The sequence below is a fragment of the Amblyraja radiata genome, chromosome 17 (assembly GCF_010909765.2).
Source record: "Amblyraja radiata isolate CabotCenter1 chromosome 17, sAmbRad1.1.pri, whole genome shotgun sequence".
Lineage (NCBI taxonomy): Eukaryota > Metazoa > Chordata > Chondrichthyes > Rajiformes > Rajidae > Amblyraja > Amblyraja radiata.
Genome location: NC_045972.1, coordinates 36,383,980 through 36,408,718, shown reverse-complemented (window position 1 = coordinate 36,408,718; position 24,739 = coordinate 36,383,980). Strand labels below are relative to the sequence as shown.

The window sequence follows — 24,739 nt, the reverse complement described above, 5'->3', positions numbered from 1 at the left end:
AACAAGTTGCAATAGGTGGTAGTTGAGGCAGGTACTATCACAAGGTTTAAAACAAATTTGGACAGGTGCATGGATAGGAAAGATTTAGAAGGATATGGGTCAAACGCAGGCAGGTGTGACTAGATGAGAAGGGGGTTCCTGGTCAGAGTGGGCAAGTAGGGCTGAATGGCCTGTTTTCATGTTGTGTGACTATGAACGCACACCTAGTTTCCTCCAGATTGTGCAGGTGTCTGGAACATGTGGTGTGATCCTTCACTTTCCATACATTGGCAATTCAATTATTAACACTTCATATCTTCCCAGCTTTTCATGAGAAATCTGGAGACAAAGACAACATTCAATACTCATTTTAAGATCAACACAGAACTATTCAGTGGCCAATTGACTCCTCCTCCCGCAGAAGTTGAATATAACCTCAAAACTGGCAGCCACAGATTACAACATCCAGTTACCACTATAAATTGAAAAGGCAAGTTTATTAAATAGAAATAAATTGCAAACTGACAACTTAAAGAATGCTCGGTAAATCAAATATTAATTTTATGGTTACAAATTCGCATTCTGGAACAAAATTCTTTATAGATCTCCAATTGGCTCATTTTATACACTAGAAATTTATTAACATTTAGTCAATCAAAAGCAAATTGATACAATGCTTTAGATGTAAATCTATTAACAGTACACAAGATTCTACTGCCTGGGCAATGCTGTACAAGGGGTATGTTCCACTCTGCAAAGTAACTTGTAGTTTCACACGACCCCAACAGGAGCATTCAAGCAAGACCATTTTACAATATCCCTCAGTTGCCGAGTTCATAATTGTTTGTCAATTAAAAAAAAGTTCTAATTTTCTCAAAACACCAGGCCTAGTAAACATTTCAGCAATGGCCAATTGGACAGAGGTTTAAGATTTGCACTTTACATGACATTCCACATGAGGAACATTTCCTAAGTTCAGCATTGAGAAAGGAGAGAGTTATGTTGACAGAACAGACCGTTAGTTTTAAATTGTTACGTTTAATTTTCCCTTCAATTAGTGTTTCATATACTAGGTGCATCAATGGTGGCGACCAAACTAATGGCTCAACAGTCCCGCAAACAATTAACAGACAAGGGTCACCAAAACTGGCAACTCCTTTGGAAAGGATATTAAACAATAGATCTGGGGTTCTGGTTCAAGTTAGGGGGGGGAAAAAAAAACTTTCAAATCGTACCACTGTTTCTAAGGATTAACATGAACTTAATTTCTAAACTAAAATCACTGCACAAAAATATGCAAGATAAACTGATGTATAAGCAGAGTATAAAAATAATGCCATACATTCTTCAATATCTCTGGACTAAAAAAATCCTATCGTGTTTTGATCAACAGGTATCCACCAGCATAAGTGGCGATACACCAGCTAGGGAGGCTTGAAACAGTAACGTCATCCAGTTCCCAAATTTGGTGAAAGAACTATATCCTTATTAGAATGCTGAAACTGGAGAAATTGCAAATACATTGCTTGGGAAGAGAATTTGGACAAAAACTTCTTTCAAAATATACAGACCTTTATTTACAGTTACATTTCACCTTGAAAAGAATCTCTTCAGCATTCACAACGAATCAACATTTTGCAGTAAAATAATAGAAATTAAAATTTCTTCATCTGCATCGATAAGCCAGCATTCAGTCCCAGAAAGTTATGGAACTAAACCATTCAGGTTACATTTATACCATATAATCAGTGTCAAAAAAAAAAATAGAAGATCCAAGTGTTAAGAGAAACTACAATTTAAGGGGTTGAGCTATCGAAAAAAATTCACTGTTAAAATGCTAAGTCTCTCTGTTGCAAGACAGCAGACTTAAAGGGCAGAGAATGTCTTCGGCATCTATATGCCCCATTAGTAGTCAGTTGAAACATCTACCCACCAAACTTTACTGCAATACCCTTGAGATACAAATTTCCAATTGCTGTTCTGTGGTTCTACTGATGACCTAACTATTTTGTGCAAAGCAAATCGCTCACCTGTAGATAAGAGATTCAAAATTACAATAAAGGGCTCAGTGTTTCACAGCATTTTTGTTGAAAGTTTTGCAACAGGGAAAATGTACAATTTATTCAATGCCCTAAAAGGTTGAAGGAGCAAATTCTTCATGGCCTAGGTTCTTATTAAATACTGGTGCATACAAAGCAGCTACTCTCAAAGCATTGTAGCCAGGAGCATCATATTTAAAGGGAATTAATGCACAGTGCTGGTGGGATCTGTGTAATTAGAATGCATAAAAAAGCAGGGCTGGAGCAACTTCATTTAAGGGTTTACGTAACTGGAAATAACGTGGAATCCACACCACGTATGAGGGAATAAAGCGACATAATTGTAAAAACCTTAACTAAACCCAGAGGAAATTCTTTGTGCAGGCAAGCTTTGAGGTTTGGAAATTAGAGATAACTTCTGAGTCGTTAGGCGATAAAACAAGTAAAAACTTTAGATTGCGGTTTTCACTGTTCATCAGATCTGTTAATATGGGAATTAACACTAAGCAAAAACATGATAATTAATTTGTGCAGGTTGATTTTTTTCCCTTTTTCAGTGTGCTTGCTAACCACAAACTGCTTAAAATTCAAAGCCCAAACATTAGTGTTAATACTCCCCACAATACATAACAGCTTTGACAAGATTTATAGACAAAGGTCCAAAAAAATATTTAACAATTAATTAATAAATATTGATCAACAGGCAATATGGTTCTCTGAGATCAGGCACTTATGTTAGAAAAAGATTGGGGTACAACATTTTGGACAGAGTCAGTAAGCAGTGAAGCTTTTAACTTTTCCAGACGAGGAAGGAATCCTACGTGGAGCTGAAGAGGAGGGTTGAAGGCACGAGTCTGGCCATACGTAGGAAAGTATGGGATAGAGATTCTCAAGAGGCTGGCTGATTGATGAGGCATTAATTGTGTGGATCTGAAGATCGATTGTAGATATCAGTGAATCTTCTCAAATTTTTCTTCTGGAATTACCGTTTTAAATGGGTAGTCCCACAGCCTACTAGTAATTCCAAATCCTAAAATGGGAAAAGATAAATAGAGGAACACAGATTAGACGCTGTAGTAAAACAGACACATTTCCAATTGATCTATGAAGAATGAGAACTCATGGAATGGACTCATTTATGAATCTTGATGAATTGATTTATTCCAATTAATAGCTGTTCAATTCAATTGGAATTGCTACCCAGGTTTGACAGATTAAAGCAGAATATTCATACCTTTGATTAGTTTAGTTCAGAGATACAGTGCGGAAGTCCACCAAGTCTGCACCGGCCATCCCGCACATCAACACTATCCTACACACGCCAGGGACAATTTACATTTATACCAAGCCAATTAACCTACAAACTTGTAGGTCTTTGGAGTGCGGGAGGAAGCCAAAGATCTCGGAGAAAACCCACGCAGGTCATGGGGAGAATGTACAAACTCCATACATTGTAGTCTAATGATCTATCCCATCCCAACCAATTAGACATTCATTGCTACAGTTGAGATACTAAATCCACCTATAACCTGCCATGCCTTGCCCTACCTCTTCTCTGTGTAATAATCAGTATCTGCAGTTCCTTGTTTCTACAAAATGGCTACTTGCTAGCGAGGGTGAAGTGGAAATCAGACAACTCTCAACATCTTTGAAGTGCTTGCCAGAATACATTAGCAGCACAAGGGAGCACAGATGATAATGTTTAAAACGACAGATTGCAAGATTAAATCCAAGTAGACTTACCTATTACTCAACACCTCTTCACAAAAGTTATTCCTCACTCAAAATATTGATTGCCCATTTTTTTTAAGCTAGCTGCTGGTCACAAAGTAATTTTTTAATCCCTTACCCACCTCTGTACACCCAGGGAGTCTCTCTCCCACCACTCCCCATTGACTTTCACACTTAAAGTTTAGACAGCAATGAAAATTGTACCCTGCTCATGTCAGAACATGGATGATCACATCAACACGTCTTTCATTTTGCATCACAGGGGATGTTTCTGGGGTTAAACAGGGGTGACCATGGGATAAACAGTCTTGACTTTACCATAGGATAAACTGTTAACAAGTTTATCTGGCCAATAGGTGCAGTAAGAGAGCAAGAACCCAGACACAAGGTGTGAGTTGTCAGATTCAGAGTAGGAGGATATACCTGACAGGCCAGGCACATCCCAGAGGGATGAAAAAACAAACAGGCCACAGATGCATGCTATCAGCAACAAGAGAGCTGCCCTGAGCTACTATCTAAGTAATTGGAGACCCTCAGACTATCTTTAAATGGACTTTACCTTTCACTAAACATTATTCCCTTCATCATGTATCTGTACACTGTGAATGGCTCGATTAAGGTCATGTGATAGGAGCAAATTAGGCCATTAGGTCCATCAAGTCTACTCCATCATTCAATCATGGCTGATCTATCTCTCCCTCTTAACCCCATTCTCCTGCCTTTCCCCCATAACCCCTGACACCCGTACTAAGAATAAATCTATCTATCTATCTCTGCCATAAAATGATCCATTGACTTGGCATCCACAGCCTTCTGTGGCAAAGAATTCCACAGATTCACCACCCTCTGACTAAAGAAATTCCTTCTCATCTCCTTCCGAAAGGAAAGTCCTTTAATTCTAAGGCTATGACTTCCAGTCCTAGACTCTCCCACTAGTGGAAACATCCTCTCCACATCCACTCAATTCAAGACTTTCACTATTCTGTACGTTTCAATGAGGCCCCCCCTCATTCTACTAAACTCCAGCGAGTACAGGCCCAGTGCCGTCAAACTCTCAACCCACTCATTCCTGGGATCATTCTTGTAAACCCACTCTTCCTGGGATCATTCTCCGGGTCCAGCACATCCTTCCTCATATATGGTGCCCAAAATTGCTCACAATACTCCAAATGTGGCCTCACCAGTGATCTTGGATTCTCAGCATTACATCCCTGTTTTTGTATTCTAGCCCTCTTGAAATAAATACACGATTGTAATCATGTATTGTCTTCCATAGGCTGGTTAGCACGCAAAAGTTCTTCATTGTACCTCGCTACACGTGGCAATAAATGAAACAAATAACTTAATTGCAGGCAACACCAGCCTGGGAAATATCTACTCAAAAAACTCGCTCAATAGGTTTCTCCCTCAAGTAATACATACTAAACTAGTGACAGGCTACCCATCTCAAAACAGCATGGAATACCAATACAAGAAACATTACACCCACGAGACTAAGGTTAGTTTGTTACAGGTAGGAAATAAACCCTGCACTCAAATTAAGAGAAAGATTCCTACATGTAATCTTTCCCCACATGAACAGAGTATGGAATTATCCAAAACTGGGATTAAGTTATTATTATCTGGACAAAACAGGAATGTTTCACCTAAATCCACCACATTCAATACTGGGTTCTAAAATAATGTTTTCCAGTACCTACAACCCGAGAGGGAGATGTGTTTACATCTCAGTGCTTCAAATCTGGTGAATTCATGATATTTTGGCAGTGAGAGCAGGTTGGGGCTGGAGGAGGAGGCAGAGAGGTGGCAGGACAGGAGAACAATGGACAGGGGACCCAGATGATGTCTTAGCTCTTCAGTGAGAGCAGGTATTTTATTTGATGCTCTAAACAAAATATAGCCGTATTGGCCAACACCTCATCGCCACCTGCTCATCACACAATGAAAGCACTAAACATGGAGCATTGCCTCAAATCCTGAATGGAGGTTTGCATTAACAAACTAGAGTAAAGCATATAAATAAAGATTTTAGGGTTACTAACTTCCACGAGGTTTGGCGGAAAATGCAATAAATGACAAGTTCTGGAATTTTGTTAGTATTAAAACAAATGTGTCAAAAGAAATTTGTTGTACCTAATTTTTGATGTTCAAAATGATGCTTTACATGGTATGCTTTAAGTCCGTAGAGGTAGCTGCCCTTCTTTGGAGATCCGTAATGCAGATAATAATGTATCATATCATAAACGACATAGCCACCAAGACCTCCGATAAAGATGGATTTGCCAACTGCTCCAGGAGCAATCAAGTGGAAAGCAGCATAAAATAAAGCTACGACAAGTGATGCTGGAACAGGCGGGAACACCAGCCGGGAGCCATCGAATGGGGACTGCAGATAAGACAGAGAGGACATGTAAATACTTCACATTTAAATGCAGTTTTCATGTAAAATTCAACAGCACCAATTTGTATGCCACAGTATTGTAACTACTTTGCAATAAGCCATTAGCTTCAAAAGAAAGGAACGTATCCACATTTTATCCCTTAGGGAAGGAATATTGGGGCATCACTTGTAATAATTCAATATATGGATTGTTATTTTCTTTGCACTGCACAAAGAGGGAACAATAATGAGCAATAAAAACAATTGCAAAGTATTCAGGCTCTTGACAGAATGTGCGCGTGCACATTTAACACAAATTGTTAATTATTTTAAACAATAAATTGTTGCAAATTAGAGACAAAATAAATAGTGCATCTTTTGGGGGAAACTTTTTTTAGACAGCAAAAATGAAAAAATTACTTGAGACAGGTTGATAAGTGATAGGAGCAGATGGGCCGAATGGCCTGATTTAAATTTACTCCTCCATTCAATCATGGCTGATCTATTTTTCCCTCTTAATCTCATTCTCCGACCTTCTCCCCATATCTCTTGTCGCCTATACTTATCAAGAATCTATCTATCTCTGCCATAAAAATATCCATTGACTTGGGCTCCACAGCCTTCTGTGGCAACAAATTCCACAGATTCACCACCCACTGACTAAAGATTCTCAAAAATTGTCTGGCATACAAGGCAAATAATTAATTCCCTGCTGAACACCTGATGCTGCACAACTCTCGAATCAAAATATGGGTCTATTGAAGAGTCAAATATTATAAATGACAAATAGAGGGCACTTCTAAAATTACCCATCTAGTCAATGGAATGGAATTTATTGCACTGTATTCACAAAAACTTCCCATGTCCTTTTTTCTCCCTCAGCTCCACCACCGTCTCCCCAGGCACATTTTCATTCTTAGGGGGATATGGTAGAATAAATGATAAAAGAATGACAGATGGTAAAAAAGTAGATAATTAAACTTTAGTACCATTAACATTTTATTTATTGAAGGTGATGTGAAGTGCAAGGCCAGAAAGTGTAAGGGAATTGGCTACACCTCGATTAAGAAAGATATTAACACGTCCTCTCCTAGTTACGAACACCTGATTAATGGACACCACATGTTTGGGAGACCAGAGGGATGGGTTGGTTTACCAGGGCTGCAGACATCTACTGGGTGGGACAGAGGCATTTTCTCATGCCTTCTCACCCTTCTCCACCACTGCAAGAATCAGAGCTGAATCGAACCAAGAGGTGCTGGGATTGCCGAGTTGACTCATTTACTCTGTGGGTCAGTGAGGCCAGCCCGTGGCCACCGCCCTGCTCCCGTCACAGTTGCTCCTGTGATTGTCACCCACACACAGTTTTTAATCATTTACTTGACCAGTTAATGTTACCAAGAATTGCCAGGAAATTAACCCTAAAGTAACCTTCACGTTTGTATCGTTAAAAATAAAAAGTAATAAATTGTCACTGCAATACTAAAGACATCATTCTATGAGCCAAATAAGGGCACAACTGCTTCCCTCCCAAGCCTGCTCTCCAAGTGACTGTCAGTGTCACGAGGAGAACACCAAATGGTGTTTGCCAACAGATGCTTGCCCATCAGACATTCAAAACTCTCAAGGACAGTGGATTTATTACAAAAGGTGGCCCCACTAAGAAATCTTTTATCGTTCATTGTATCAATGTACCCACACAAGAGAGGAATAGATTGAGTAGATGCACAGAGTCTCTTGTCCAGAGTAGGTGAATCAAGGATCAGAGGACATACGTTTAAGGTGAAAGGGAAGAGATTTAATAGGAATCTGAGGGGTAACATTTTCCACACAAAGGTGGTGGGTGTATGGAACAAGCTGCCAGAAGAGGTAGTTGAGGTAGAAACTATCCCAGCATTTAAGAAACAGTTAGACAGGTACATGGATAGGGCAGGTTTGAGAGGATATGGGCCAAACACGGGTAGGTGGGACTGGTGTTGCTGGGACATGTTGGCCAGTGTGGGCAAGTTGAGCTGAAGGGCCTGTTTCCACGCTGTATCACTCTGTGACAACTATTTGATAATGACACTCAAATCCCTGTGCTTATATCCAGGAATAAATTTAAGATGCCCTGTTAATCTGAAAATTCAAAATGTGAATAAGAATGTTATCACTGCAATGAAGGCTGTAACCCCACTTTTAAACCATCAGGCAGGAATCCACCCATTTTCCAATCACCTTGTGATGCTGTCCATGAAGCATGAAGTGAAGAGTGATGAGATAGTAATTGCTAGCAGGTGGCTTCATATGGAAAACGTATCGATGGATCAGGTACTCAACCAATGACCACAGAAACATCCCAAACACGAATAATAGAGGGAAGCAGTACTTGTGGACACGGATGGAGTATTCTACATAGAAAGAGAAACAATTAGTGAACCGTTACTGCTTATCCAACAGCCGTCAATTACAGTAGCCCATTCCCAAACTTCAGATCCACACAAACAAGCATGACTTGGTGCAAACTCCAAGCGTGAGAGGTTGGTGCTTCCAGCTGGTATATACCATCCTTGCAGATCTGCTTCAGTCTTGTCATTTGCCACAAGTTGTCCAGCTGAAGCTTGCCCTAGGGCACAGGAATCATCGCATCAATGAAAAACAGCTTCTGATATTAGGGGTACCACATGGAGATCAGAAGGACTGTGGGAGGCTGCAGGTGTCGATCCAATATAGGAATGACCTCTACTCCCATTTGAATCCAGAGTGATTTACACTGGGTATTGGGGAGTGAGCAAGAGTTAGAACCCAGGCATGCATCTTTAAGCATGACTAGAAATACCAATATGATTAATGTACAGACTCTCCAACTTACGCAATAGGCGACCTAGGCAAACTCTCGTTTTCGTAAACAATTCTGTACTCAGTCCCTAGTGCAAGCAAAGCAGTTTGTAATTTCCACAACACTGTACAATCACTCAAGCTTACATCGGTAACAAGCAGGCAGTGGTGCGTACCCAGAACACTTCCCACCACAGAAAGTGCTCCGACGACGAGATAGTACCCAGGCCGGCAATGGCGGCGGTATTACCCAGAAGGTCATGCACCGCAGAAAGTCCCCAGACACAGGGAGGAGGGGATGGGGATTCCAACTTACCTAAACTCTGACCTGCGCAAGAGTTCACAGAACGTAACCCTTACACAAGTCACGGAGTGTCTGTACGGTTAAAATAAAATGTTTCCGATGAGCGGACTAAGTGACGCTCTCCACATCTAAAAAGATGTGCACCACTCATTTAATTGATGTAGACAAGCGAGAAACACCAAACTGCTCAAAACTATGATCATTTCTTTTGGAGGGGTCAAGGAAAGAGCGTTCACGTCGCGACCCTGCTTCCACCAATCTGTTTGTATGCAGATGCCGAGAAGTGTGTTCAGCTCTGGCTGAGCAACTTCTAATCTTGTGGGGACTCGGTAAGATGAGTTTGGAGATGTTCAGCATTAATGAAAAAATGCAAATTATTTCCATTTCTCCTGCCAGTGATCACACCACCTGAATTTTTAATAGCCTTTAGGAGGAACCATTATTATCACAATGCCTCTTGAAAACTAGTGCACAAGAACAAAGATACATTCCAGCACTTGCCTTTTGTAAAATAGCAATGCAGAGATCTATAAAAACCTGGGACAAAAAGTGTAGGAAAGAACTGCAGATGCTGGTTTAAATCAAAGGTAGACAAAATGCTGGAGTAAGTCAGCGGGACAGGCAGCATTTCTGGAGAGAAGGAATGGGTGATGTTTCGGGTCTGAAGAAGGGTCTCGACCCAAAACGCCACCCATTCCTTCTCTCCAGAGATGCTGTCTGTCCCGCTGACTTACTCCAGTGTTTTGTGGCTGACTTCTATAAAATCCTACTCATTTATGATAGTAAAATGTCTTGAAACCATATTAGCAGCCAACTAAATATTATAACTAAATGTTTGGGAAGGAACTGCTGATGCTGGTTTAAATTGTGTCGATCATCTTAAATATTATGACTGTTGCACAAATACTTGCCATTTGAAAACTATTACAATACCTGTTGTGAAAGATGTGAAAATTCGAGTGTTGCCTTGCGCGAGGTCAGTGTAGCAATACCAACTACAAAGAATCACAATGGGAATCCAAACCAATGGCACCATATACCTGCAGAGGGAAAGGACACAGGTTGAAAGGCTTCACATGTAGCTCAACCGACTGCGAAGGGAGAAATGGGGAGACCGGTGACATTGCAGGTGGAACACTTCTCACCTTTCAGATACAAAGTAATGCATAACACCAACATCCACAGGTTCACATCAAGAGGAGCTACCTTGGTCAAGAGTTTTACCCATTCATGTACCAGTCAACGTCATAGCTAGAGCCACAACACAATTCTTTAGATGGAGCTTGGAGTCCAAAATTGGATGGATTGTCCACCTGCATGCAGACATACCAGCAAACCCAAGCTGCAAGTTAGAGGCAGGAAGCTGTAAATATTGCTCCCCTGCATGTGAAATGAAGATGCCCATGTCTTAAATGTTACTATTCATGCAACCATCACTTACAAATAGAATAAAAGCAATGGCAATCCATTGATGTATCACAGTGATTGAGAACTATGAAGTCTTTTAACAGTTTGTAAACACAAAACTGTTATCAATGAAGCATTTTCTCTCCATAATGGCATCTTAAACCTGCTAGCATTATCTAGTTTAAATGTCATATGTACCAAGATACAGATGAAAAGCGTTGGTTTGCGTGCTTTAAGGGGTGGGGAAGGCTGTTGCTTCTTTCCAATGTTGCTCATGCGGTGTTCGATTTGATCGCCCACCAGGCTGACGTAGTACTTTCATCAACCACATCGCTATATCAAGCCTCGGCTTCTGTTGCAGCAGGATGACCTGAAGCCACTGTAATCATGCCAGCTATCACCTCCCGCAGCCACCCCTCCTCATCCACGCACCAATGTCTCTGAACTGACCACAAAACAACGCCTGCGAGGCAAGCTCATGGTCTGTTCACTTTCCCCTTCACCTTCTACCCCCACCATCACACGTTTTAGTTAATGATTCCCAATTTATCCCTACGCTCCTGACTTTAACTCTGCTTCGAAATTTGCACCAATTATCAAGATTCTAAATTTCTGTGTCATTGTTAGTTTTTTGAAAACTTGCAAAGAAATGTAACCCGTTCTACCCTCTGCGTACAACTTACATTCCAGATAACTGAACCTCAAATCCTGCTCCAATTCCAAATTGAATAAAACATGGTCTGAATCTTGTGGGGAAAGACCAAGACTTCTTAATACAGCGACGGTAAGCTTGGGACTTGCCATACATGTGTGCAGCAAGTCTTAAACAAGGTGGCAGCTATTCACTCAAATTCACTACTCAGTTATGTGACTATGTAGCAAAACGCAAAGATACAGCTATTAAAATTGAGATAAGGAACTACAGATGGGTCTGGTCTATAAAATAAAGTGCTGTTGGAACTCAGAGAGCTGGGCAGAATCTGTGGAGGGAATGCAGAGGTGGTGTACAGATCAGGACCCATTGAGTCTGAAGAAGGGTCCCAACCCGATACATTGCCTGATCCAACTCCTCTAGAGATGCTACCCAACCTGCTGAGCCAACACTTTTTGCTTTAAACAGCAATCACAAATCTGGAGAAACCATATCAGAACAGACCTGGCCCATGAAGCACTCTACTGATTATGGAAGTGGAGAATGGCATCACGGACTCGAGTGATTTATTGCCGATAATTTAAATTTAAGATAAAACTTTTCTTCTCAACTAAGCAATTAAATACAGTTCCCTCCATAATGTTTGGGACAAAGACCCATAATGTATTTATTTGCCTCTGTACTCCACAATTTGAGATTTATAATAGAAAAAAAACACATGTGGTTAAAGTGCACATTGTCAGATTTTAATAAAGGCCATTTCCATACATTTTGGTTGCACCATGTATAAATTACAGCAGTGTTTATACATAGCCCCCTGACAATGTGCACTTTAACCACATGTGAATTTTTCTATTACAAATCTCAAATTGTGGCAATACAGAGGCAAATAAATAAATGATGGGTCTTTGTCCCGAACATTATGGAGGGCACTGTAAGTGAGATTTGTTCCGGTTCCACCATCTGCCAGTATTTCTATATATAACACCCTGCTGAAGTGCCTACTTTCCACCAAATGAGCAACTATAATCTCCTAATTTAATAACAAACATGGATATAACTGGCTGGTGACCACTGATTTGGGGCAATATTACAATGCTGGTTGCAAAACTAAAATTAGAAACACTACTCCAAAGTCGAGCAAATATTCCATTCAGCAGAAATAGAATTGCCCATCGATCTAGCAGCATTTGAAACCAGGTAAGCTGTAACCAATCATTAGGTGGATCAGTTAGAATCACCAACATTCCAATATACATTTTAATTTTATGTTTGAAACGAAAGATGCAAAATTGGTCAATACATAGAAAATAAACAAGCTTTTTCTCTAAGCAAGTTGCACTGACAATTTTGCAAGGAACATTCACACTGTTTAAAAAGTTACAAATCTTCAGTGTAAAATGCCTCCATGTGTTGAGAGCCAGGATGATGTTCAGCCTTAAAATAGCGGAAAACAAACCAGTTTAAGGATAACTGGCTTTATAAAGACAACCCCCCTGACCAAGATACCACCTGACATCAAACATGGCCATAATGTGCTGCCCATCGTTTTGGACGACAGCATATTTGTTTGAGATGCTGAAGTTTATGCATGATTCTCTATTTAACGGCAGGTATTATATACACAATTTTGTCTGAAGTGTTTAAGACAAAGAAAGTGGGGGACGGTGTTGTGCAACATTCATGAACAAATGTGGCCCCCGACCAGTTACATCTGTAACTACTATGTTTTCCCCAAATGTGGGTATGTAGTTTTACCATTCCTTAAGAAAACCAATGAAGTCCAATGTACACAAAAATGCTGGAGAAACTCAGCGGGTGCAGCAGCATCTATGGAGCGAAGGAGATAGGCAACTTTCGGGCCGAAACCCTTCTTCAGACAATGAAGTCCAATAACAGAACCACTAACAGCCAGTACCATAGCAAGATGCAACAAAAAGTTGGGAGAGGAGACAAGTAAAACTTTGCCAACCTACGATGAATAATGTTTATTCTATCTGGATCATTAAAATAGTGAATTTAAAGTGGCATAAGACAGTATCAGAGCAGGCCATTTATGAGCCAACTTCATGGGTCTAGGCAAAGATTGCTGCACAAGTCTGGAAATGGGATACCATGTAGTACCAACTATTTATTCTTTCGACATAATTTTCAATGCATTTGTGCTATTTATAATTTTTTTCTCGTTTCAGTGCCCCTTTTTAAAAAAAGACCAAATAGTGGTTAGATAATAATTTCCACTGCAGTACACACAGTAGTCCAAACAGTGAATTTAAAAACATGCTTTAAACAGTGGCAGCATGCTACAGACAGCAAGCAACAAAAGCATGCAGTGAAACAGCAATTTAACACATTAAATTAAAACTTTATTTAGTAATTGATTGAGCAGAACATTCCTCAAGAGTCTGATACTTTAATTCAAATCAACAACAATTTTGCAACTATCCTTGGAGGAAATAAATGGGTTTTTGTATAGCAAGGAAGGATCTGTGGTCAGTTCTACCACAGATCCATTGATAATTTCACAGCTCTAAAAGAGATACACTAATGAAATGTTTTGGGAACCCCCCCCCACCACCAAACCCAGCGTGCAAATTACTGATAAAATAATGCAATAGTTCTTTAGCTCGTTAAATTTACTCCACTGGCCATCTTTGGTGAGAGTCAGCCCAAGATTAACAATAAACTAAACTCAATAAACAAAACTCAACATTCACTACATTGTTCAATATAGCAGCGTTCAATGGAGATTATATAAATGAACTAATCTCTGAATGCAATTGGAACTTGAAGGAATGGTAGATGCCATGTAGGAAATCATGCAACTTGTTTTCAATGGTGCAGCAACAAATCCACCTCCAAGCAATTAATATTTACCAAAACCTCACCATTCTATATTTCCAAATGTTTAGGAATATTCCGTGGAGGTAATTGACACATTTGGTAATTTTCTTTTTCTCTTGCTGTTTTCATTTCTAATGAATTAAAGGTAGATTTCTATTTAAAAGAACCAAGAGATCACAAAAATATTCAACAAGACACTGTTTTTCAAACCGATTATGTCAGATTTAATTACACATCATGAATTTCTGATTGCTCAGTTACCATAGGCCTGTAGGAAGTGGTTAAATAGAATGAGAAAATGTTAGATTGATAACTTCAACACTAGTTTCTGTATTGAGTCTGTTCATAAAAATCCACATTAAAAGTGCAACCAATGTTGGCATCAAATACTTATGTCTTCTGTCAGAACACTAAATGCAGTATGTTGACATAGTCAGCCACTAATCGCAAGGAATAATCAAAAATGTATACTGTTGCAATTTTCTGTCTGAAAACTCCTCCTGTGTTAGTGTTTCTAACACCAAGGAATTAATAGAAAATGTAATATTCTTTGCTCAAATTAATTATGCACCACAACTAAACTATATAGCATGTAGATATGCAAATTGTACAATCAAATAACTCAAAGATTCACTAATCAAATCCGAAACCTACTTTAACAATAGGAATTATCCTGTAATTCATCACTGGAGAACTCATTAAACCAAGCTATGATTTCAGTTCCTTACCAGGCTGTTTTTGAACAAGCTTCTACGAGATCTGAATAGAAGAGGCGTATAGGCCGATCTATTGGCTGATGCACCCATTCATCGTACTTCTCACGTAAAAGACCAACTTGCCACAACAAAGGCTTATTCCAGTCCACTAAATCCTGGGAATCAGAAAAATCAGCGTCGTATCAACATGTTGGGACAATTAAAGAAAAACAAGAGGATTGACCTCAATGAGAACTTAAATCCATTTTAATTTCTTAATCTCTATGCAAAACATAATTCTGATATCTATTCGTCAACAGTAAAGTTTAATGACAAAATTAGAGTCTGTTAATTCTCCTTGGCAGCTTGTTCCTGATAACCACTGTTTAGTTTATTTTCCCTCCGTTCAAAATTCCTTCCTCTCATCTTAAACCTATGGCCTATTATTTTTGAATCCTTTACCAGGCAAAAAAAAAAAAAAAAGACTACCTTTACAGCAAGGGTTCCCAACCTGGGGTAAATTTACCTCCACCGGGTAAATTTGTTGATTCTGGATTTGTACATGTTTTTTCTCATTAACTGAATGTGTTTGGTTCTGGTATACTGGTATCTGTTCATCATTAGTTGTTCATAAATAAGTGAAATAACATTGTTATGTGCTATTAAAGTTGCCAGGGGTAAACGGGACAAAAACATCGGGGACCCCTGCTTTACAGTACCTGCGCCTCTTATAATTTTATACCCTTCCAATAGGTCACCTATCGATTCCCTTCGGTGCAGGGAAAGCAACTGCAGCCTATCTAACCCCTCCCTAGAATCGAAGGCCTCCATTCTAAACAACATCCTAGTGAATCTCCTCTCTGCTATCACACCGTTCCTGTGGTGTGCCCAGAATGCTAACAATATTCAAAGTGGGCTCTAACTGGTATTCTGGAAAGTTGTAACACAACCCTCCAAACTTTTATATTCTATGTGCAGGAAGGAACTGCAGATGCAGGTTTAGACCGAAGATAGACACAAAATGTTGGTCATTCAGTGGGACAGGCAGCGTCTCTGGAGAGAAGGAATGGGTGACGTTTTGGGTCGAGACCCTTATATTCTATGCCCTGACTTATCAAAGCAAGCATGCTACACCTCTTCACTAGCCTAACTACCTGTATTGCCACTTTCAGGAAACTATGGATTTGAACCCAGCGAACTTTCTGTTCATCAATATTCTTTAATGCCCATTCAATACATGGACTGGGTCTTTATTTAATCTTCATTGGTGATGAAATATACACAGAACATCGATGTTGATACACCAGCCTCAAAAATGGGAGATCCAATTTGGTTGAGAGCTTATTTGACCAATGAATCAACATCCAGCAGTAATTTGAGATCAGAACAGGTACTTACAATTTATGGACCCGCTCAAGCACGAGAAATGGCAGATAGGAATTTCCCTAATTGTTAACAATGCAGATTTGTTTATAGTTTTCCATAAAGTTAGAGATTAGATATAAATCTTCAAGAGGGATATTGAAATTATTCAACGAGGCAGACAAATGCGATCATTCTAGTTTGCAAATAGTTTAATGAAACGAGTGCAAGGATAGCGAACCTATCGTTCAATTATATGGGCCAATTTGAAGTTTGGTATCAGGCCAATAATAATCCATGTGCATCATCTCTAATCTTTCGTTCTGCTGTTAACACCAAAATGTTGACTTTAGGATTGAGCAAAGGAATCAAAAAATAATTTGGCGTTTTATGTATAATGCTACATTAGTTCAAATTCATTCAGATTTTCTTCTCTCTTTGGATTCCTAAAAATGTGGGCTTAGGGCAGCATGGTGGCACAGATGTAGAGTTGCTGCCTTACAGCGCCAGAGATCCGGGTTCAATCCTGACTATGGGTGCTGCCTGTACGGAGTTTGTACATGACCACATCGGTTTTCTCCGGGTGCTCCGATTTCCTCCCACACTCCGAAGAAATATAGGTTTGTAGGTTAATTGGCTTATAAAATTGTAAATTGTCCCTCGTGTGTGTGTAGGATAGTGTTAGTGCGCGCGGATCATTGGTGAAGGGCCTGTTTTCACACTATCTCGAAACTAAAGGGCAACAAAACGGTTCCTTGCAACTAATAGTGGATGCACAGCTCATCAAAGCTGCAGTGATACAATCCCCAGAAGCTCAAATCCTTACATTTTCTGGATCCACCGACTTGCACCTGGCATCCATCACCAAATCCGATGCTTGATGGTTTATTCGTCTTTCTCTAAATGCCTGTGGAAGCAAAAAAACATCTTGGTCATAATTTGGTCTAAAAGCAGATTGTTTATGTAGGACAATGAATTGCTTACTTGTACAAAGATTGCAACATTTCCACTTAACTATTTTTGAAATTTCTCATAATTTAACAGTATCAAAGGAACCAACAAAAAATTGCCATTTCCCAGCTACAGTTGCTGTATGAAACTTTTACCTTTATTCAGAACCCTGTTCAAGAGGTTAACTTCATCTAGTACGCAAGGGCATTACAATACAAGGTTCATGACAGAGATAGCACATAGCTTTGAAATGTTGAAGCTGGACTAAAACCAATTTGAAAGAATGCTACTTTAAGGGCCTGTTGCACTTGGGCGGCATTTATGCGTGATTTACGCTACATCATTTACGCGTCACGACGCACGCCACGACGCGCGCCAGGTGCGCATTACGAGCGCATGGTGACGTAGACAGTGACGCGCGGTCGCACACGGCGCCCCAGGATTTTGGGATGTACAAAATCTTCGCGCGCCATCTGCATGACGTGCAAATGACGCCCAAGTGGGACGGGCCCTTTAGGCAGCACAGTTGCACAGCTGCCTCACAGCACCCGAGCACCAGGTTTGATCATGACCTTGGGTGCTGTCAGCGTGGAGTTTGTACGTTCTCCTTTTGATCGTGCAGCTTTCCCTTGGGTGCTCTGGTTTTCTTTCACCACTCTCACTACTCCATACATGCATTATTAACACAACCGGCTATTAATACTGGATGATTTCATTCATATGTGGCGGGACATTCCGCTCTTGTGCCTCGGTTTTGGGAAGTGCTTTGTTGCTATCTTTCTGGTTGAACAAATAGCTCACCACTACAGAAGGAAATATACTCCAGCTCCTCAAGTGGTAGCAACCAGAAAATACAAAACATGCACAATTGTTCAGATTAGTTACACAACACAATCAAAAGACTTGATCATATGTAGGAACATTCTCCAATTTCATTTCAGAAATGCTTCCTCATGCACAAAAGATCCCATTACAAACCCTCTACAAATGTTCACAATGTTGCATGGTGGTAGAGATGCTGCCTTACAGCGCCAGAGACCCGGGTTCGACCCTGACCACGGGTGCTGTCTGTACGGAGTTTGTACATTCTCCGTGACCTGTGTGGCTTTTCCCCGGGTGCTCTGGTTTCCTCCCACACTCCAAAGACGTACAGGTTTGCAGGTTAATTGCCTTGGTAAAATTATAAATTGTCCCTAGTGAGTGCAGAGTAGTGTTAATGTGCAGGGATCGCTGGTTGGTGCGGATTTGGTGGGCTGAAGGGCCTGCTTCCACACTAACACCAAACTAAACTTGAGGGGCATTGTTTTTATTGCTTGTATCTTTGCACTATTATTTTCCGTTTGTTTTCTGTATGCTGAAATGTGTTTATTACGGTGTTTACACAGAGCTATGCTAACATATTCGTTGTGATGCTGCAAGTCAGAATTTCATTGTTCTGTTTCGAGACTATGGGAATAAAACGCTCTTGACTCTTGGAATAAGTTAATATGCACTTGCACAGGCATAAAGCTTCACACCAACAATGTAATACGTTAAACATCGAGTGCAACAACTGCTCTTGCAGGGATACTTGCCACACTGATGTCAAACATTACTGAGAGTTACAGTCAAACAATTCAAATCTGCAAATTTCTTTATTAAGGCCCCACATTTAAATCTAGATCACAAATATATACATGTAGCAGGATGAGAAAAAAAAAAAAAAAGCTGTGCTATGGATGGGAGGAAGTTTTTGCCCAAACCCAGGCAAGATTTGACAGTCTGAAGGGCTCTGTCCCAAAACGACATCTATTCCTTTTCTCCAGAGATGCTGCCCGACCCATTGAGTTACTCCAGCATTTTGTGTCTATCACCAATTTGACAGACTATGTGAAAGAAAGACAAAACGCTCGAGTAACTCGGTGGGTCAGGCTGCATCCCTGGAGAACATGGATAAGCGTTGTTCTGGGTCAGAACCTTTCAGACAGACCATGTGTCCTTGTACCATTCTTTCTCCAGACTTCAATGCAGCACGTCTCCTGGCATTGCAGCTGCAACCAGGGACGATTCAAAAATAGTCTTCAAAGTTCCCTGTTGTGATTAGCAGCACGGGCAAGTTCACCCGGGCACAGCGATTTACATATTTTCTTGCCAAAAATTGTATACCCTTTGCTATATTTATCCCAATTAATGTTTTCCATATTGTCCTCTTGAACCACAACAGTGGCTTCAAACCTCGTGTAAACACCTGGGGTATTCATTAAAATCATCTTTTGGGTACCATGCTGGCCCTGCTTTCACTGGCTACCTTGTTCTTTTTTTTATTTTATTTTTTATAATGTATTTGGCTTTTTTAAATCTTGCTTTTACTTCTATGCACACCTCCACTTGCTTTTCCCTTATAATTACAGTCCCCTAATTGTCTTTCTGCTGTATCAGTGTTGTACATGAGCTTCACTTGTTAGCGTCAGCTTACCTCATGCACCTTGTACCAAAGCCCCTCAATACAGTTAACCCATCCACTATGGAAAGATTTACCACAAATGGCTTGCTTCTTTGCCCGCTGCTCTCAGAGGCTGGATTCATACCTCCAAGTAACAGTTTCCAAACATCTTTTACTAACTCACTTCAGTCTGGAAAGACTGTCTTGCTTTATCTGTTCTTTTCCATAACTGCATCAGAACAAACATTCTGATCATGACGACAAATGCGTTCATGTTGTGGATACCCCTTCAAGCTTCGATCCATAAAACCAACTCCCAAACAGTGTCCTCTTATTTGGCTTGCTAGATACCGGCTAAAATAAATCTCCCGATTGTAACTTTGTAATTCTGTGCAGCTTTTACAATGCACCTCCCCCTCCAAAAGGGCCTGTCCCACTTTTGCAAGCTATTCACGTCCTGAGTTATTCAAGAATTCTCCCGAGTTTTCAAACTCGCAGAATGCTTGTAACGAGTCCGTAGGAGGTCGTAGGGGTCCGTGGATATATCGTAGCTGCTCGTTACGCCAGTCGTAGATACTCGGGTCATCAGGCAAGTCGGGACGTTTTTTACATCCTGGTGAAAAATGTCCACGAGTAAAAAAAAGCCCCGAGCACCTACGGTGGCTACGATATATCCACAGACTTGTTGCGAACACTCTGCGAGTTTGAAAACTCGGGAGAACTTGTGAATAACTCGGGAAAGTGGGACAGACCCTTTAAGGTTAATTGAAATCCACCACCGAGAGTGCTAGGACACAAAATGCCGGAGTAACTCAGCAGGACAGGCAGCATCTCTGGAGTGAAGGAATGAGTGACGTTTCGAGTTGAGACCCTTCTTCAGAAATACTGCCAGTGTTTAAAAAGTTCTCAAATATTTGCCTACAGTTGGCCTTTTATCATCCTCAGGAGCGCGTGGAGATGGACAATGCTTTCTCATGGAACTGAGAATTTCCATTTTTGTACTTGAATCCATACCCATTGCCTCATTTGACCTCTTGAATGATCATTCTTCTTGGCTTTGATTGTAATCATGTATAGTCTCTCCGCTAAATGGATAGCAAGCAATTAAAAAAGCTTTTCACGGTACCTCAGCACATGTGATTATAACTAAATTAAGCTCCAGGTGAGAAATAAAATTGCCAAGACTTCTATTCTCGTACCACCTACCAGAAAAGTGTACATATTTAAATCCCACATTATTCCATTCCAAGCCAGATAACTTTGCTTTAATGTCTTCCAGCCCCATAATATTAAGACAAAAATATTATCCTGCAAATAATCCAAAATTACTCCACTAACATTCTCATCATGTATCTATACACGGTAGATGGCTTGATTGTAATCATGCATTGTCTTTCTGCTGACTGGTTAGCACGCAACAGCTTTTCACTGTACCTCATGTGACTTTTCACGTGACAATAAAGTAAACCGAACACTGAGTGGCAAGAATTCAAAACAAAATGAATCATGGGAACAAAAGCTTTATGCAATCTTTATGAGTCTGAAGAAGGGTTTCGGCCCGAAACGTCGCCTATTTCCTTCGCTCCATAGATGCTGCTGCACCCGCTGAGTTCCTCCAGCAATTTTGTGTACCTTCCAGCTTTATGCAAGTCAGGTTTCATATAATGCTTTCATGCAAGATTAGAATGCAGCAATTCAAAGGCACAAATATGCTTCCTTATACAATACTGGTGTCAAGGGTTATGGGGAGAAGGCAGGAAAATGGGATTAAGAGGCAGAGATCAGCCATGCAGGCTCGATGGGCCGAATGGCCCAATTCCACTCCCACAAATTGTGAACTTGTGAATACAAGCAACATATAGGTTATTCCAGGCAATATCTCAAAGTCATGTATAATTGGAGCAGGCCTTTTCCTCTTGTACTCCCTCTTGGAATTAAGGTCAACGCTCAATCTGGCTTCACATTTCAGAACATTTGCAGCACAATGAAATCTTCCAGCCTATGCATTTACTTGCCGTTCAAACATAATAACATAGTAATCCTTATACAAGGACGTACTGATGAAGCATCAACATTTAAATAAGATTTAAACTTCCATTCTGCCTTTCTATTCTCCCTCACAATGCCAATAACCCGATGCCCCACGTTATTGTTCTTATAACATTATGTTACCTCACTGAATCAGTTTCTATTCCTTTCCTTCATGCCATGTCCTCTCATTTGCCGCTCACCTCATCGAACATGGATACATTGCACATACCCCTTTAAGGGGCCGTCTCACTTGGGCGGTCTAATCCGCGAGTTCTGGCGAGTTTGCCCTCGACTCATACTCGCAGCATGGTCAACGCGAGGTCGTAGGTCTTTGTAACTCTCCTTCATGCTCGAGAGTAGACCCTGTGTACTCGCGGCCTCAGCTAGGTCGCAGAGTCTTTTTCAACATGTTGAAAAATGCCCGCGAGTAAAAAAAAGTTGCCATGGAAAAAAACAAGAAAAAAACAATACTTTTTTTACTCGTAGGTTTAGTCGTAGTAGGTCGGCATGTTAGTCGTAGGTAATCGAAGGTAGTTGAAGATAACCGAAGGTAGTCATAGATAGTCGTCATCATAGTCGAAGGGAGGTCGAAGGAGGTCGAAGGAGGTCTTCTACATGACATTTTTTCAAACTCTCCTAAACTCGCGAATTAGGTCGCCCAAGTGGGACTGCCCCTTTAGTTTGTAATTAAAATAGATTCTACACAGCCGAGGGTCCAGCATGGATCTGAAGATCTCAGTTCCAGATCGTGGAGAAAATGACCTAGTGTCACTATTTCATGTCCTCATTAAAAATCTTGCCCAGGCTAATGCCCTCAATATGATTCCTTGTTTAAGAATCTTCAATTTCCACTTAACAAATGATTTCAATCTATCCACTCTTATACACTCATTCCAATAATCGTTGAGTGTGTTTAATTGTCTTTGTAAAAGACAGATTGTTTTGCTTTAACCTTGTTATTCCTATCCTGACTCCATTTGCTGCTGTGCTCATGCCATTTTATGTCCTGTTATCTCATTCATCTTATCACTACCTCGATCTCCACACTTCATTAACTTTCTAAATATCACTTAAATCTTCACCCCATAGAACAAAGTTTATATTCTAATCAGCAAAACGTTATGCAAAAAAACTGAGGAATTGCTTCTCAGAGGGAATCTTTGAGACACCCCCACTCTAGTGCTGATAAGGTTTAATCAGTCATTACTTTCAGGCCAACACATATTTAGTCTATCGGGAAATCGAAAGCTGCATGGAAAGTGGAACCAATTTCAAGAATAAGGCGGAACAATCTTATTCAAAGTCCACTCTTGCTCCTATAAAAATTAAATATCAGCCTACAGGCCCTCGCCAATTTATGAACATTGAACTTATGGACACTATACGTACGAATGTCTGATGGACACCATACATGCAAATGATGAGAAATTTGGGTTGGTCCTTTGTTTTGCCAATCTAATAACTCTGACGGGATGAACGGGGATGGATTTGTTGAGGCTGCAAGCACCTTCTGTTGGGTTGAGGTGTCCTCACTCCATCTCCACTAATAACAATCCGGTGCTGGGTCAGGCTGAGCAGAGTTGGGAGCGCCAAGGAGACTCACCAACTCTGAGCAAGCAAGGTTGTTCTTCGCTCGCCACACATCTGTTTATGATCCTCTTCCATACACCATCTTTGTTCATTTCCAGCCTACAAACCGCCCAGGTTATGAGGAACACAACCTTGTTGTAACTTTGAAAATGCCTGTACTAAGATATCTGGCATCAGAACCCATCTCCACCAAAGAAACAATATACTACACAAAAGATAGACACAAAAAGCCGGAGTAACTCAGCGGGGCAGGCAGCATCACTGGAGAGAAGGGATGGGTGATGTTTCGGGTCGAGACCCTTCTTCAGACTGGTCAGGGATAAGGGAAACGAGAGATAGACGATGATATGGAGAGATAAAGAACAATGAATGAAAGATATGCAAAATGTAACGGATAAAGGAAACGGGCCATTGTTAGCTGTTTGTCGGCATCCTAATGACACAGGCAAACAATTTCCAACGGTTGGATATGGGATCCATTCAGTTAGTGCCGCATACCCAATAATTCCACTAGTTGTTATCGCTGGTTTACTTTGATACAAAATCCTTATGTACATTACATTAATTGAATACATTTCATACCACAATCTTCCTGTAACCAATTTCCACATTTTCTAGCAAACCATAATCAGATGAAGAGTTGAATAAACAGCAAGGCGATGGAGGTAATCAATGATTCTCATTTTCAACTCTCACCTCTTGTTCTATCTTTCACAAACTAGAGATTATCCAAAGCTCTGCTGTCCTTGCCCCAACTACTCCTGCTCAACCATTATCCATTAAACTCCCACAATGTTGTTTAATTTCCTTCAAGCCTTTGTAGCTTCGTCTCTACTCGGTACCAACCTCAAAAATGATACAGGCACTAATCAAAATTAAAAAAACATGGTCAATATTGAACTGCAGCATTTTAATCAGTATTTTGCTGGTCCTCGCATACAACACACCCATCAAGATCATGCCCAAGTAACCTGCAATATTCAATGCAATACCCTATGATCACAATGCTTGCAACATCAGTGTTGATCGAAGGCCCCGTGTACTCTTCAATAGTGTGACATCATGTACCTGCTAATTATGCACTTGTTGCCTGTGGCAAAGTCAAAACATGGGACAACATTTGTGTCGTGCTAGTGTGCGGAATCATTCGGAACTGTTCCCTTGGCCATGCTTCCATCCTGTCTCTTTTCTAATTCAGTTCTGAAAATAAACTTCAATGATGGATAGGCAACATTCTAGGCACTGGGCAAGATGCAAAGACAGAGTGTGGTGCCTGAGAGCCATGGTGCACTCCTTAAACTACACTAAACCAGTATCGCTGGTTTAGTTTAGTATCTCTAAACTACACTAAAGCACTCCAGCCTTTCCTGCATTAGATGCTAAAGATCGCTACTGGCATTTGGACCATCCTAGATTTGACCATTTATTTGTTCCATGAAGCAACAGCTCAGTGAGAACAAAATTCATTTCTTCAGGCACAAAAGAAAAATAATTTGCAGTGTTTGCAAGTTCTAGTGAGTCTTTGTTATACGTTG

General features: G+C 40.5%; 1 protein-coding gene across 2 annotated transcripts in view; it reads right to left on the bottom strand.

Moving 5' to 3' along the window:
• Positions 1–518: 518 nt before the first annotated feature.
• Positions 519–24,739, bottom strand: part of fa2h (fatty acid 2-hydroxylase) — an 80,928-nt gene continuing 56,707 nt past the window's right edge. Inside the window, exons 2-8 of one of the 2 annotated variants that reach the window (XR_004414529.1) lie at positions 17,037–17,117; positions 14,882–15,024; positions 10,184–10,290; positions 8,347–8,519; positions 5,883–6,135; positions 1,913–3,048; positions 519–1,872 (exon numbers count right to left, since the gene is read on the bottom strand). Coding sequence is in view for 1 of the 2 variants with exons in the window: in XM_033036163.1 (XP_032892054.1) it covers positions 2,969–3,048; positions 5,883–6,135; positions 8,347–8,519; positions 10,184–10,290; positions 14,882–15,024; positions 17,037–17,117 (837 nt within the window). In the remaining variant the exon portion in view is untranslated. Of the gene's footprint in view, positions 3,049–5,882; positions 6,136–8,346; positions 8,520–10,183; positions 10,291–14,881; positions 15,025–17,036; positions 17,118–24,739 lie in introns of both variants that reach the window. The other variant, XM_033036163.1, reaches the window with a different exon arrangement.